The sequence below is a fragment of the Pseudorca crassidens genome, chromosome 16 (genome assembly GCF_039906515.1).
Source record: "Pseudorca crassidens isolate mPseCra1 chromosome 16, mPseCra1.hap1, whole genome shotgun sequence".
Lineage (NCBI taxonomy): Eukaryota > Metazoa > Chordata > Mammalia > Artiodactyla > Delphinidae > Pseudorca > Pseudorca crassidens.
Genome location: NC_090311.1, coordinates 78572817 through 78589830, shown reverse-complemented (window position 1 = coordinate 78589830; position 17014 = coordinate 78572817). Strand labels below are relative to the sequence as shown.

Sequence of the window (17014 nt, the reverse complement as noted above, 5' to 3'; positions counted from 1 at the left end):
TGGACACCAAGGGGGGAAGTGGGGGTGGGATGAACTGGGAGATTGGGACTGACATATATATACTAGTATGTATAAAATAGATAACTAATGAGAACCTGCTCTATAGCACAGGGAACTCTACTTCACTTTGCTGTACAACAGAAACTAACACAACATTGTAAAACAACTATACCCCAATTAAAAAAAAAAAGCTAAAGTTCCTCCTGTACAGCATCTAGTGTTTTGATTCCATTTTAAATGATTAAATCTTATGCAATTAAATTCCCCTTAAAGAACCAAAAGATCATTCTCCATTTTCTGGTTTAAACAATTAACTCTTGAGAAGTCTCTCTTTTTTTTTTTTTTTTGCGGTACGCGGGCCTCTCACTGTTGTGGCCTCTCCCGTTGTGGAGCCCGCGCAGGCTCAGCAGCCATGGCTCACGGGCCCAGCCGCCCCACAGCATGCAGGATCTTTCCGGACCGGGGCACGAACCCGTGTCCCCTGCACTGGCAGGTGGACTCTCAACCACTGCGCCACCAGGGAAGCCCAAGAAGTCTCATTTTTAAAATGGCTATTTATTTTCACTCTACTTCTACTTCTACTGTCCCTACTACCATTGCTACAGATATTCCAGAAAGTGAGTGACTGGGGGAAAGAGGGCATTAAAAAATATTACCATAGGAAAAAATGTTGTTGCAATTATGACTTGAATGCGTTCAATCATTTAATAGTACATTAAAAGATATTTCACGGGTTTCCCTGGTGGCGCAGTGGTTGAGAGTCCACCTGCCGATGCAGGGGACGCGGGTTCGTGCCCCGGTCCGGGAAGATCCCACATGCCGCGGAGCGGCTGGGCCTGTGAGCCATGGCCGCTGAGCCTGCGCGTCCGGAGCCTGTGCTCCGCAACAGGAGAAGCCACAACAGTGAGAGGCCCGCGTACCGCAAAAAAAAAAAAAAGATATTTCACAACTTAAAAGAGAAAGACAGGAAGTAGATTAATGTTTGCGTAGGGCCAAGGGGGATGGGAGGGATAGGGGAGTGATGGCTAAAAGGCACCGGTTTCTATTTGAGAGGATGAAAATGTCCTAAGATTGACTGTGGTGACAGTTGCACATATGTGTGACTACATTAAAAACCACCAAATTGTACATATGAAATAGGTGAATTCTATGATATGTGAACTATAGCTCAATAAAGCTGTCATTTAAAAAAAGCCATTGAGATTCTGATTGGGATTGCATTGGAATCTATAGATCAATTTGGAGAAAACAGATATATTTACAATATTAATTTTTCCCAATACATGAAAATTATGTAGTTCTGCCCTTATTTGGGTCTTCTTTAGTTTCTCTCAACAATTTTTTATAGAATTTTATAGAGAAATTTGTACATAATTTATCAGATTTATTCCTGGGTAACTGATATTTCTGATGCTACTTATATAGTATCTTAAGAAAAAAAGAGAGAAAGCACTGAATTGTCCTAATGTGGGGTAAGAAGATGAATAGAGCATGATATGCACACTAAGTCATCAAAATTTTGAAATAAAAAATCACTATATGTGGTCTAACAAATAATTTTTTCTGATTTTAAAATTTATTTATGGAAAAGTCATACAGGGCTTCCCTGGTGGCGCAGTGGTTGAGAGTCCGCCTGCCGATGCAGGGGACACGGGTTCGTGCCCCAGTCCGGGAAGATCCCACATGCCGTGGAGCGGCTGGGCCCGTGAGCCATGGCCGCTGAGCCTGTGCGTCCGGAGCCTGTGCTCCGCAAAGGGAGAGGCCACAACAGTGAGAGGGCCGCGTACCGCAAAAAAAAAAAAAAAGTCATACAAATATATAAAAATTAAATTACATTTAGTCACATTTGATAAACCACATTCAGAAAAAAGAATAAAATTATATAAACCTATATAATGTTATAAATCAATGCTACCTCAATAAAAATAAATAAAATTTAAAAATACATAAACCTGCAAATATTCTGGAAAATTCCATGACAGGTAGACACCACAGTGAACAAATACGTCCTGATTTATAGTTGTTAGGTTCCTTAGCTTAGAGTGAAAACAGATACTGTTTAATTTTAGTATCTATGTTTACCCAATATATGTATTTATTAGCAAAATGCTTTCATGGCAAAGAAATTTTATTTTACAATGGTTAAGTTTACATCTAAAGCCAGTAGCATTTAAAGTGTTTAAAGCTGTCCATCATATTGGTGCTACAGAGCCCTTATTATCCTTTAAATTCAAGTTAATTGAAATATTATTATCTAACTGCATTAATTAGTAGATGGTGGACTTTTCCTTCATAAAATAAGTATTTGTTTTCTATTAAAATGAAATAGATATAAATCACATCTGGGCTTCAAGTTAACCTTGTATGAGCTACTTAATGTTTCCAGATCTCAGTCTTTCACCTACCAAAGGAGGTTAGATGAAAACATCTCCATAGTCCCAACTAGCTTTAAAATTCTGTTAATTCTATAACAAGGAAACAGCAAAATACCATATGTTCTTACCATAGTTTAAGCAAACACAGTAGTGTATGAAAAACTAGATGTGTACAAGATGAAAGACACAGTAATTATTAGCTTACACAAAGGATTCTCTACTTTTTTCACCCCAGAATTGGCAAGTTCCCTAGATATCATTTACACTAAACTTTTCAAAAACATACCTGTACTTACTGAAAGTGCAAATACATGATGTTTCTGAATCGTGATCTTATCTCTACTAATAATCATAGTTATCTCACACTGGAATTAGGATAAAAAGCATAGTGTATATGAAACCATTTTAGAAGAAAGGCTATATATAACTGTAAGGTATTTTAGACATTTTGAAAAGTATCCAAATAAATAATATGTTTACAAATGGGGCTACTTTTCCTTGTCTGAGTGATGTGAGACATAGAACTTTATCTCAAAGAGACTCTCAGAAATTATGTAACCCAGAAATTACGTATCTATAATTAACTAAAATTTAGTGATAAAAAAATGATTTGATATGAAAATGTTACCTGATCAATAATAGAATTTAGCTTGGTAAGTAACAGAAATCCTCGGCCGTGGACGAGGTATTGTCCAAGGGTTGCCATGTGTGTCTCCTCCTCTTCTTCCTCCCTGGCCCCCACTCTCTGGACCACCGCATTGCAAAGCCGGTTGACATCGGTCAGAAATTCACGTGCCAATGAGTTACTGTCAGTGCTCATGACCGAGCTATAAAATAAGTAATAGAAGAGAGATTAGAAAAACTAAAAATTATGTTTGAAACTATGTGTTTTTGTTGCTGTTTGTTTTTAACTGAAGACTAACTTTAAATTACCGGGCATTGGTATCTAACCTTATAATCTTTTCAGACATAGTTCCGACCTAGTCAGGGGCTCCTTAAATAGTCCTACATGGCAGAAATTAGTCCTGGGCGTGAAATGGCTGAGTGGAACCACGCACGGGTACGTGAAAGCGCGGGGAGAGAAGACACTAGGGAGTGGTGGCAGTTAAGGTAGACGCTGACTTCCTCTCTTAAACGCCTCACTGCAGAATAAAAGTAAACGCATAACTTATAAAATATTCTTGCTGTACATGTTTTGAAAGATAAATGGATCTTTTAAAAATATAAACTGTTTTTCACTTGATAGAAGCCACGATCACTGACCCACGTCCTCAAACACATGAGGGGTGGGTGGGGAAAAGATTTACCACCAGGTGAATAAAAATACAAGAATTCTAGCAGCTGAAGTTATGGCACTTCATTTCTTGCTACACATCTGAATCAAATAAAGGGCAGTGTGACATTTTAGGATTAAGGAAAACAGTACAGTAAAGCAGACAAAAGAGAGGCAAAACACAAATGTAAAGGAAAACATGTATAAATCTTCAGAAGAGGAAAAAGCATGAAGAACAAAATCCCCAAAGAATTTCAAAATAGTTTAATTTTAGGATTAAAAGTAATTTTGAGACACCCAGTTACCCTGAGAACCTTGTAACCTGACAGCTTAAATTAAATGAAATGTGTATTGCAGTCTTCCTTCACCCTTTGGGGGAAGACCTTCCATCGTCCCTGCTGAGAAGGCAATGGGCCATGTGACTATGTCTACTGCCAAGAGGCACTGCCAGTCTCTGGGCCCGAATCAGCTGACACACACCTGATTCAGGATCAGCCAACAAATACAATGGCTGCAAGATGTGACTCGTATGGTGCAGCCTGCAAAGAGGCCTTGGCCAATCAAGTTTTCTTTCTCTCTCACAGGAATTTGAATTAGGGGCATAGTTGTGCTGGAAAGTCACAGAGAGATGACCCTGTGGTGGTCACTATGAGGTAGCTGAGGCCAACTGAGTGAAAATTAAACAAGAGGATGCAGAAAGAGATAAACATGAAAGGGAGAGACCGAAGAAATTCCTAATACTACTTTGGTTCCTATTCATTCAAGAGCCTGATGGTTTAATTCCTGGATTCCCATCAGAATTCTAGGTATTGTTACAATAACAATCCCCTCTATAATATAACAAGTACCATTATTTTAAATATTGAACATTAGGAAAAGAAAAGTATAAAAAAAGGTACATCGCTCATTATCCCAAAATGCAGCAATAGCCGCTATTATATATAATATTACTTCTTTATAAGCTTTTGTAAAGTAAAATTGTTCAATAAATCAAGTAACCTGATTTATATTCAGTCTGTATTTATCCAACTTTATTAATTTATTTCACTTAATCTGTCACTAATTTTAAGATACATAATTATTTAGTGTACCACTACAAAAGAAAAAACACTGCCAATTAAACTATAATACAATGCTTTCTTATCACTTAGAATTTTCCATACAATATCACCTTCTGGACCACCAGGACCATCCACCATGCAACATTTCTTAAGAGTGCTACCCTATTGTTCCGGGGATTTTCTTCCAAAGAGGCTGACATCATTCTGTAAGTTTTGATGCTGGTGGCTTTCTTAACCTTACCAGATGAGGTCGGTAGAAAATTTCAGAAAATAACCAAGAAACATTGAAAACTCAACAGATATAGTACAACAATTCATGTTACTCAACTGAAGTGCTGACAATGTGAACAGCTATGACCCAGGTCACCTCATGGGCACACAAGAACAACTCTTCCACAACTGCAGCCCACTGACAGTGTTTCTAAGACACCATCATTTGCAAGGCACACTGCAACTTTACGAACAATAAAAATGTGAAAAACTAAAAAACTGTGGTAATAATTCGGGCATATCTTCAAGAAATTAAGATAATGAAAATCAATGTGAATTTTTAGACAATTAATGAGGAAATAATTTCAATCCCACTTCCCAAAAGCACAAGATGCCATGTCAGTAAAAAGTATTATAATATATGCAGAAACATTTTTCCTGATTTAAAAACGTGTATAAAATATACACACAGTTACATATATAGGGTATTACATATAGATGATCTATTACCTGCTTGTTTCATTTAGATATTTCAGAAATCTTTTCCCAGGAGCCCTCTTTTACTCTGTTTAATAGCTGCATGCTTACTCTTTTTAATACATTCCACTGCATGTATATATTACATACAGTTCATATATTTCATTATTAGATGTACTATCACTATGTAGCCAATCTGTCACTGTTAGACATTTAGGTTATCTCTAGTTTCTTATTATCATAAACAAAGCTGTAATAAACATCCTTACAATATTTGCACATTTATCCTATTATGTCCTTGAAGTAGAAATTGCTGTTACTTCATATAATAGGCTTCACACATTTCTGTTAGGTTTATTCCAAGGTGTTTTATGTTTTTTGCCATTATTCTGAATGGGATTTTATTTTCCATTATATTGATACATTCTTACTCGGATAGAAAACTGGTATATAGGAGGCCTATAGGAAGTAGATTTATTTTGAGATATCCAAACTTTACTCATATGTCCAAACTTCTCACTGAACTCTCTTATTGATTTTCTCAGAATTTCCAGATATAAAACCCTGTCATCTACAAATAACAAAAATTCTGAATTTTTCTATCCAATATTCACACAGTTTCTACTCTTTCAATTGCATGAGTACTAACAGAACAACACTGGTAGGGGTGATGGGGACACTTTTGCTTTGCACATTAAGAAATACTTATTTCTTCCTATGCATCTAATAGGAATGCTGAATTTACCTATTGCCTTTCAGCCATTCTGAATGTCAACTGAAAAGATGATTGCATGGTAATTTTTAAAGATTTTTTTGGAATATTTAAAATACCCAGAAAAGTGCAAAGAACGTATAACGTGAGGTTATAGCCAATGCTCAGACTTCAGATCTAGCAAGTATTAACATTATGCTATGTTCAGTTCCGTTCCCATGTGTGGGTGTGTCTGTGTGTGTGTGTATGTGTGTAAAGAAATCAAACCTTATAGTACAGGAAAGCCACACTCCACCCACACCTCTTCTACCTCTCTAGTTGCTGTTTATCATTTCCATACATATTTTTATAATTTTGATATGTTATAGCCATAAAATATTCAGTACTGTTTTAGTTACTTTTAACACTTTATATAAACAGTATATTATAGGTGGGTGGGATGAATTGGGAGATTGAGATTGATACATATACTCTACTATATATAAAATAGATAACTAAGGAGAACCTACTGTAAAGCACAGGGAAGTCTACTCAGTGCTCTGTGGTGACCTAGATGGGAAGGGAATCTCAAAAAGAGTGGATATATGTGTATGTATAAATGATTCACTTTGCTGCACAGCAGAAACTAACACAACATTGTGAAGCAACAATACTCCAATAAAAATTAATAAAAAATAGTATATTATATGCATCCTCTCATAACTTTGCTTTTCCCTCTCGACATTAAGTTCATTCCTTTAAACCACTTTGCAATATGCCATGGTATGAATAAACCACAATTTACATATCTAGAAAGTTTAGCTGTTTTCACTTTGGGGTTTAAAAATTTAATGTCACATAACTATATAGTTTCAAAGTCTTGGACTGAACCAAGGATTCTGACTGCTAATATATGTTACATTAAATACTTACCAATCTTTCAACACTTCTGTAACATTTAGGGTCTTTATGATTTGAGTTCATGAACTAGACGAAACAAATAATCTTAGAATAAAGCTTCACCTACCAAAAAAAAAAAAAGGAGAAAGATATTAACAGCAATAGTAAAACAAATATTTTTAACAACTGAAGTTCTGACATAAAAACAAGAGGCCAGTCTTCATATCTGATGTATGAAACAGACAACGATTTTTTTGAATCTCAAGAACACACTAAAAAATGCCTGTAGCTTCAAGAATGGTGTCTTGAGAGATGGAGTCTTGGAACATATTTGATCTGAAAAAGGTAACCTGCCTGTAGCTCCCCACGGCTCTTCTCCCAACCCCCAACTTATAACCTCCAGGTAAATCCCTACAAAGGGAGGAGAATCAGGCAACATCAGTCTTCTTAACAATGAAATCTAGATTGAGGATATATGAGAAATCAGAAAATACTACAGCCAAACAATGAATAAACCACCACCAAATTTCCTAGCCTTGTTGAATTTTTAAAAATGAATTAATCTTTTGTGTATAACACAATGAAGGCTATTTCTAGAATACCAAAGGATAAATTCCTACTTCTGGGGTAGCAAGAAGGTGCTTCTCTGTAGTTTTCTCCTTCTCTACAGTTTTTACCAGGCAGAGGCATGAGAAAAAACTTCCTTATCACAGTTATAAGGCAAACATAAAGGTTTATTTTGAACCACAAGTTTATAAAATCAAAACGACCTTTAATTGCTTTAAAATGCTCAAATCTAGAGAACTGTCTTGAATTCCTTCCAGCTTGACAAACAGTTCTCGTACCACACTATTCTAGGCCCTTGAGAATAGAGTAGGCAGGAAATAGGACAGAGCTGCTGTTAACACTACATAGGACTTTGTGTGAATTAGGGAAAAAGCACCTCCTCCTAGGCTGATGCAGCCCATGGCACACAGCTATCAAAGCACAGGCTAGATTTCAGTCCTACTCGCCCACTCCACTGGCCAAGCACCAGTGCATCAACTGCTCGACCAAACGAAACAGCCCTGGAATGGAGTCTCAAAACACCTTCCAGACCTGCTCCTACTGCATCATCCCTGTAGTTTTAACTCTAGAATTTGGGCGGGGAAATTATCAATCAAATCATGGAGCAGAAACTAACACACCATTGTAAAGCAATTACACTCCAATAAAGATGTAAAAAAATCATGAGCATAAGGAGGTCTTGTATGAACTGAGCTGACTACCGGCACCCTCTAGCTTGGACTACTACAAGGTGGGGCCATTTATCTCACGATACTAAAACGATTCCAGCTCACTCAGCCTGGCCATCAGAAGTGGAGGCTAACAGACAACTGGATCCATCTGTCGCTCTCTCTTACCGAGGGACATTTCTAGGCCAAGCTGAGGGATTTTTCTAATGCTCTTAAACTGACATGGCTTCTTTAGCTCCATATTTTACACAGCCCAGCTTGGATAACCATGGAGTCTCACTCCATCCAAGATCATAATCCTATCCGCCAGCACAGTCAGCTGTGCCCTCCTTCACTCTGCCATCACTCTTTATTCACAGCTGTATTCTAGCTTTTATCACCCTATATTATGCTGGGTGTCCATAAAGTCGGAAAATACAGGGTTTTTTAAAAAATAAATTGAAGATGTGCTTAGGACATTACATATTTTTGCCCCTGTTTCCAAACTACATGGACACCCTGTAGCTACTTATCTATATGACTGTTTTACCTCCTAGGTCATGAGTTCCTTAAGGCCAGGAACTGTGTCTTATTACTTTTTGCACTTTATAACTATCATGCCAAATTTTAAATTCATCATCATTACAATTTTCACCTTCTAATACAACTATTGTTATAGTGACATAATAAGTAAGACTTGCTCCCAACAATATTACTAGAATTTTTATATTCTTAAAATTTACCATAAATGAAAAGCATAATAACAAAATGCCTCTAATCATATAAATGACCTTCCCAGAAAAATAGCAGGTTTCACTTTCTCTAATTCAGTGACAGGTACAGTGATATAAATGCCCAAAACAAAACAAAACCTGACAATGTATTAGCTATAACCCCTAGTTTTATGTCATCAGAAATTTCATCAATATGCCATTTAATTAAACAAATGTTTATTGAGCATTCATTATACGCCAGCTACTATTTTTGACACTGACTATAGAGCAAAAATAAAATCCCTACCCATGGATTCTAGTGGGGTAGAGACAGAAAAAATAAACCCATTCTAAAGTCAGGTAGTAGTACTAAGTGCTATGAAAACAAAGTAAAACAGAATAAGGGTACAGAGTGACAGGAATGCTACTTCAGATAGGGCTGGCGAGGAATGCCTGAAGATGTGATATCCGAGCAAAACCCTGAATGAAGTAAGAAAACAGCCCATGTGAGTATCCGGGGAAAGAGTATTCCGGGGCTCTGAGATTAGTGTATGTTTGATGCACTGGATACTGAGTGAAGAGAAGAAAGAGAGAAGTTAAACATTACCACAAAAGTGAGAAAAGCCTCTCGCTCCTACTTCTCAGGGACTGAAGTAAGATGTAGAAAGAAGAAACAGGAGTGTTCCTCTGGAACTCTCGTGAGGAATGGAAGCCTCCTTCCTGCCCACCCTCCTTTCCTTGCCCCCCCCCCCAAAAAAAAAGACAGAATAGCGCAGTTCACGGACAGGTAAGACTAGTTGGGAGGGAAAATAAAGTTCGCCTTTAGCTATGTCAAGTTTGACGGGTCTCTCAGGAAGCAAGTAAAAGATATCAAGCAGGCAGCTGGATATACCAAACTGGGAGGATGGGACTGGTGAGTCAGTTTGGGAGTTATCAGCATATAGATGCAGTTTAATGAGACCAGATGGATGAAACAACCCAGAGCAGTGCTGTCTGGCAGAACTTCCTGCAATGATGGGGACTGTGCCTAGTGGCTATGGTATTGAACAGTGGGGACCCAGAGAATGAGTGTAAGTGGGGCAGAGAAGAGGTTCTAGGACTGAGCCCTGGGGTTAACACCACTGACTCAGGGAGATTCCAGCATAGGAGACCAGGAAGAAATAACATGTGAGGCGGGAAAAAAAAAAAATCAGGAGTGGTCCTTCCCAGAAACCAGGGGAGGAAAACTTGAAACAGGAAAGATTGATCAACTGTGTCAAATATTGCTGAGAGGTTGAGTAAGATGGAAACTGGGAACTGACCGCTGGATTTAGCAACACTGAAGTTACAGACAGCCGTGTCAAAGAGTGGCCTCAGGGGAGTCGCAAAGAGTGGTGAAGAAATGGAGGCAAGGGGTCTAGAAAACTCCTTAGAGAAGCTCTGCCCGAAAGGGTAGCAAGGAAATGGGTGGTAGCTTGAAAGGGACATTGGCTAGGGGAGTCGTTGTTGGCTATTTCTGTTTTTTTTTTAAGAAAAAAAGATATAACAGCATGTTTGTAAGCTGAGATATCATAGCATGTTTGTACAGCATGTTTCTCCAACAGAGAAAGGAAAACAGATGAAAAACTAGAATGAGAGGAGATAATACCAGGGCCAACGAGGAGGCAAAATGAAGAGGATCCAATGTGCAAGCGGAAGCAACGGTGACAGTTCATCCGACGGAGTGAGAAGCATGACAGAGTCCATGAGTACAGATGCAGGAACACTCGTGTATCTGGCAGTGGGAGGACCAAGATTTGGAGGCTTCTATCTTCTCAGTGAAATAAACCACAAGTTTACCAGCTGAGAGTCAGAAGTGGGAGGTGTTTTAATCTGATGAGTGGAACAGGGTCAAAACTGCAGCCCCTAAAAGATTTCCCACATGGCTGCCAGTTAGTAACTAAGATCAAGTTCCGCTGTTCAGTAACTGTACCCATACTATAGTCCCACTCTCCATTGTGTCCCCAAGAACAGAATGATAGAACAGATGATGTCAAACACCTTGTGGAAATCTACGTATGTTACAGCTACAGCACTTTCCTGATGTGTATCTGTACATCCCCATCAAAAGCAGAAACTGGGTGATCTGCATGAATTAGTTTTAGAGAATCTCCTTAACCTTTACCGCCTGTCTAGTCCTTCTGTAAACGTTTGCAAATCTTTTAAAATGATCGCTAGAATCTTTTGTGAAGGTAACTTCAAACTCACTAAAATCTATGGAATCTACACTCTTTTTTGTAATTTTGGAACTTTATTCCTCCACAGTCTTCTGAAATTTTTCAAATTTACCATAATAACTCCAAGATTACCAGCTCAGCAATGATATTAACAAATTTTCTCAGAACCTGAACCTGGGATGTGAATTCATTTAGAGCAACCAGAGATTCTGATACAATCTCCTCCTCACTCTTGGGCTTAAATTTTCTATTATTCTTCTTACTTCTACACTTATTAGTCTGTGTGTAGACCGTTCTTCGTGTCAGAGAAGACAGAAAGAAAACAGAAGTTGAGAAGTTTCATTTACTCTCTGTATCTGATTATAGGGTCAGTTTGTTTCAAGGAAGAATCTATTATTTGCCTGTTGTTTTCATCTTCTATATATAAAACGTAAAAAGGTCAGCCTTAACCTTTTTCAAAACCTCAGCTCATTATTTTCAGAGGTTTGTGTTCCTCTTTTATATATAAATAATTTTGTTTTTGTTATTTGTTTCATATACTTCTTCTGCACGTTATTTTAAAATCTGAGTTCAATTGGCCACTTTACCTCTACCTTTCTTCACATATTATTTCCAATTGTTCCATAAAGACCAGTCTATGGTCATCTTACAACCACTTTCCCTTCTAGAAACTGTATCTATGGCACCTTACCTATCTTTTCTTTGAACTTTAGGAACTCTGCATTTCCAATTCTCTATATTCCAGCTTTGCTTCATATTCTTCTTCCTGTTTATCATGTATTCATTTAGCTATCATTTACTAAACACTCCCTTTGTGCCAGGTACTAAGAACACACACTGTGAAAGCAGTCCCAGTCTCTGCCCCTCAGGAAGATCACGTTATGGCGGCAAAGGCAAACCAACACACAGGGTACTGCATACTGATAAGGTGCACTGTGCCCAATCTGAGGAGTCAGGGAAGCTTCATGAAGGAGATAATCTTCAAGAAAAAGCAGAACAGGTAAAGGGAGACAAGGAGAGAAGAAAGGCATTACAGACAGGAAGAGAGGCTCAAGTCAAGTCCTTGGAAGAATTACCATAAGTTTGGTATCAAAAAGCAAAATGAGCAGCAGGAAAACAAGGATGGAGAGAATGGTGACCAAGGATAAATAAAAGGATTTATTGATGCGCTTGTAAACGTGAATTTCTGATGGTGTCAATTTCCTCAGCTATTTGAGATTCTCCAGCAGCATTCAGCTGCTTGGATCTAACAGGAGAGAATACAGATTGTATCACTGGTCTTGAAATGAGGGTTTTGGTGGGTGAAGGCAGCAGAAGCGTAAGTGGAAGGGAATCAGGGGTACAGGTGAAAGAACGATCCATATGGTCAAAATGTGTACAGGCTGGGCAGGGAAGAGAAAGACGCCAGGCAAATGCTGACACACAGGTAATCAATCCCTATGAGAGAGAAGAACAGAGAATGTGCTACGGAAGATACTGGAATTTGCAGATTTTTGAAGCAAGCAGTTCCAGATGATGACAACATCCAGACTGTGACCCTGCAAGTCAGTGTCTGAAGTGAAGTGAAAGGTCACTGTAGCCAAGTAACCATGAAGCTAGTTTTCTGGACAACAGATCACTATAAGCTCTTGAAAGCTCCTTGATGACAGGGAATTTTTCTGTGGCATTTACTGCTAAATCTACAGCATCTAGAATAGTACGTGGCACAGAGAAGGCAATCATTTGAATGAATGACATGACTTTTCTCTCAGGATTCCCATTATGTTCACTGTCTAACTAAGCCCTCACAGTGGGTCAAAATTAGGCTCAGAGTATCAGCTCCCCGATTATTTCCTTTACCTTTTGGAAATGAAATAGTCAACAACATAAGTTTTGCTTTATTGAGTGAGACTTCCCACAGACATTTGGATAGCTGACTTTGATATTTTAGCTCTGATCTGCTTCTGTGATTAATTTCTACAATCTATTATCCAAAAGATCACAGAATTAAGCTTTCACCCTCAGTCTTGCGGATTTTCAAACATTTATTTTCTTGACATATAGAACGACTACACCTGCCCCTACACCAAGCCATTACTGCATACATTCTTCACCTTTCAGCATTTGAAAAGACCCTGTCACTTCTGTGTTTTAATCAGTGCAACCAATGATATTATATTTACCATTGAAGATAAAATTTCAAGCTCAACAGGACTTCCCTGGTGGCGCAGTGGTTAAGAATCCGCCAGCCAGTGCAGGGGACACGGGTTCAATCCCTGGTCTGGGAAGATCCCATATGCCGCGGAGCAACTAAGCCCGTGCGCCACAACTACTGAGCCTGTGCTCTAGAGCCCGCAAGCCACAACTACTGAGCCTGAGAGCCACAACTGCTGAAGCCTGTGCGCCTAGAGCCTGTGCTCCGCAACAAGAGAAGCCACCGCAATGAGAAGCCCGCGCACCGCAACGAAGAGTAGCCCCCACTCGCCGCAACTAGAGAAAAGCCCATGTGCAACGAAGACCCAACAAAGCCGTAAATAAATAAATTTTTTAAAAAAATCTCAAGCTCAACAATATGGCAAGAAGTACTCCAAAGGTCACCAAGTTTCCTTCTCAAGAACTGTCAAATAACAAGTGGCCATGGTGATAAGAAGGGCGGAGTCCATTGTGCTACAGTTCACTTTTTCACTAATTCATCCATTCATTAATTCAACCAATATTTATTACTTATTCAATAAATATTTACGAGTCTGATTACTCATTCTATTTTTTCTAGTTTCTGAATCTGTTCTGAATAGTCAGATTGTCAACATTGTGACAGTGGTGAAAACAAAGGCGGCAGATTTGGAATCAAGCAATTACTAGCCAGTCACACAGAGGTGTGTGGAGTTTGGCTTCCTTTTCCAGAAGATGTCCATCCCATACAGTTGCTATGTGGATCTTCGGAGATTATATGATATCAGTAAACATTCTTGGAATATGTTGTATGTAGTTCTATTTTAAAGGCTTGGCACTAGCTGAGCATGTTCCAACAGAGAGTGCCATCTGGAGGAAGAAAAGATCACTACAACCTTTCCTCCCAGACCAGTTAGCACGGAAATGTTAATGTTCTGCTTTATGATGATGTAGTTTCCAAGGAAACACTGAAAATAAAAGCAGAGGGTACCTGCATTTTTTATCTTTTCCCTGCCTTGTGACTTCTACAGAAAACAAGAAGTAAAAGGAAGAAGACAAGAAAAAAAGATTATAATAATGAAGTTTATTCTTATAGCCGGATTAAAAAGCGTATTTTTTTCTTATCAAACAGTGCCACCTGAAGCACTCAATTCCTAATCTTTCATCAAATGCCAAAAATCCTGGTACACTGTCTTTTAAAATAATACTATGTACTTGCCTAAATCTGTTAATTACAACAGTATTAGAGAAATTACCATTAGAAAGAATATTTTTCAGAAATGTACTATGTACCGAAAAGGAGGAGAGTACTACAAATCACAGGATTATTGTGAGGCTTAAACAAAACAATGCACAGAATAATTAGTACTCAATGAGTTCTGTTGAATCAGAGTCTGTTACGATTTGAAGCAGCCTTCATGAAAACAAGGGTTGGTTCATATGGACTCTTAGCTATGCTAAATCCCATCTCTCCACAGTTCAATATATATTGATTAGAGACTAATTAATGACTTTCCCAAAGATCTCACACATTCTTTGCAACACATTACTAAAAATCAAAAAAACTTAGGAGGAGAAAAATGATAACACTATTTATACAATTTAATAAATGACACGAATAAAGGAATAAACATGAATAAGTTAGAAGCGTACATTTGCACAATGGCAGAAACTTTAGACATCATATTCTCCAACCCCACATTCTATAGGTAACAAAAGCTGAAGCCAACAGGTTCAAGATCCCATGACAGTTGTCCTGGGAGTTATACGATATTTTTGGAGCTAATTAACTAGAACTAAAATAACCCAAGTTTAGAAGACACAGCCTTTCTTCTGTCAGGTCAATTAAAAATTAGACAGTGGGCAAAGAAGTTTCCTTAACACCAAATGCTATCTCTAAATGTTACCCAGAACCTTTACTCAAGTCCACTAGTTTGCAATCCGTACACCAGGAAACAAGATTTAAAAATCTCTCTCTATACACTTTTGTAACCACAACACAGAGCCATATGTCTGAAATACAGGAAACTTGTGTGGGAGAGGGGAGAAGATACTATGAACTGAGCTTGTTCAGATTAACAGAATTCTCTTTAAGGAATAAGTTAGTTAAGGCATATCGGTTGAATTAAATTATACAACATTTAAGCAAGCAAATGTCTGTTAATCTAGGCTTTACCCTGTAAATTTTTGGTCATACTACATATGTTAAGTAAGAACCATCAGAATGATTCCCAACTACAGACTTAAGACAAAGTTTATTAGGATACTATTTACATACCAAAATTTTTTTTCTTCTTGCAAGTAGCTTGTTTTCTTTTTTTTCAATTGAAGTATAGTTGATTTACAACATTATATTAGTTTCAGGTGTATAGCATAGTGATTTAATATTTTTATAGATTATTCTCCATCTAAAGTTATTACAAAATAATGGCTATATTTTCCTGTGCTGTACAATATATCCTTGTTGCTTATCCGTTTTATTATGTATATTTTTATTAATATAAGCATCTTTACAACCTATGTTATAGTAGATAAATATTGTCTTGAGAAAATTGAAGTAAAATTTGATAGTCATTGAATATGAAAAATTAAAATATATTTTGTGGGTTTATTTTTATAAAATTCTTGAAATTTAAAATGAGAGTTAGGGGGAACTTCCCTGGCGGTCCAGTGGTTAAGACTTCGCCTTCCAATGCAGGGGGTGCGGGTTCGATCCCTGGTTGGGGAGCTAAGATCCCACATGCCTCGGGGCCAAAAAAAACGAAACAAAACATAAAACAGAAGCAATATTGTAACCAATTCAATAAAGACTTTCAAAATGGTCCACATCAAAAAAATAACTAAAATAAAATGAGAGTTAGGAAAGGATGTGACACTTTAACAAAGCTCTAAATTAAATAGCTGAATCAGAGATCTGTTAAAAACCACTTTAGCAATAAGATAAATCCTTTTCGCACAATCCGGTAATTACTGCTGATTCACCATACTTGAGGAGGATGTTCAACTTCCATAGCAGTTGTTTAGAGCTCAGGCCCTTCTTGACAAACACTGAACTTGATTTTCTGAGTTCTGCTTTAAAGAATATCTGGTTGGAAGTCAGGATGTCACACACATCCTTATGAAGTTTGGACTGTGGTCTCCAGCTCCTTAGATACTAATGTGGTATCATGAAAAAAATGTGATTAAGGCTTTGAACTCCGCCAGACCCTACAGAGTCTGAGTAACTCCCCCAGACCCCCTGGGGAACTGAATTGACAGTTCCAATTTGGACTGCTAGCAACACAGCTGGCCGCACCCCCACCCCACCCCACCCCCGCCCAGTACCCTGTCAGGCAAGGGGAGAAGGTGTTCCTGCACCGCCAAGCCATCTGAGGTGGCTCTCTGACGGTCTGGGGCAAGGGCTCCGAAAGTAGGGTAGCAGCATGTGAGGCAAACAGTAGGCCAGTTAAGCTTGATGAGGTAATCGCGGCACCTCCCCAAACCTTCTTCCCAGGGTTCTCTCACAACGCCACTTCCAGGTATACTGTAGATTAAACAGCCTTATGGATATAAATCCCTCATACAACGTTGTCTCTAAGGGCAAATCATTTACAGTCTGAATAACTATCTTAGACATGAACCTTTGGAACACAACCATTTATAAGAAGTAACTGCCATCCTTAAAGTTTTTTCAACTAACACTGAAGGAAGTAACAAGTTGACTGCCAGTGAAGGAACACTGCCATGGAGCTTACATTTTATGAATTACTTGAGA

At 38.2% G+C, this 17014-nt stretch overlaps 1 protein-coding gene across 4 annotated transcripts in view; it reads right to left on the bottom strand.

Moving 5' to 3' along the window:
• The window catches only part of LYST (lysosomal trafficking regulator), a 192825-nt gene that overhangs the window by 145763 nt on the left and 30048 nt on the right, over positions 1 to 17014 (bottom strand). For all 4 annotated transcript variants that reach the window (XM_067711027.1, XM_067711028.1, XM_067711029.1 and 1 more), the window contains 2 exons: positions 7021 to 7110; positions 3004 to 3202 (listed from right to left, as the gene is read on the bottom strand). In XM_067711027.1, coding sequence (XP_067567128.1) covers positions 3004 to 3195 — 192 coding nt within the window. In that variant the 5' untranslated portion in view covers positions 3196 to 3202; positions 7021 to 7110. The remainder of the gene's footprint in view (positions 1 to 3003; positions 3203 to 7020; positions 7111 to 17014) is intronic.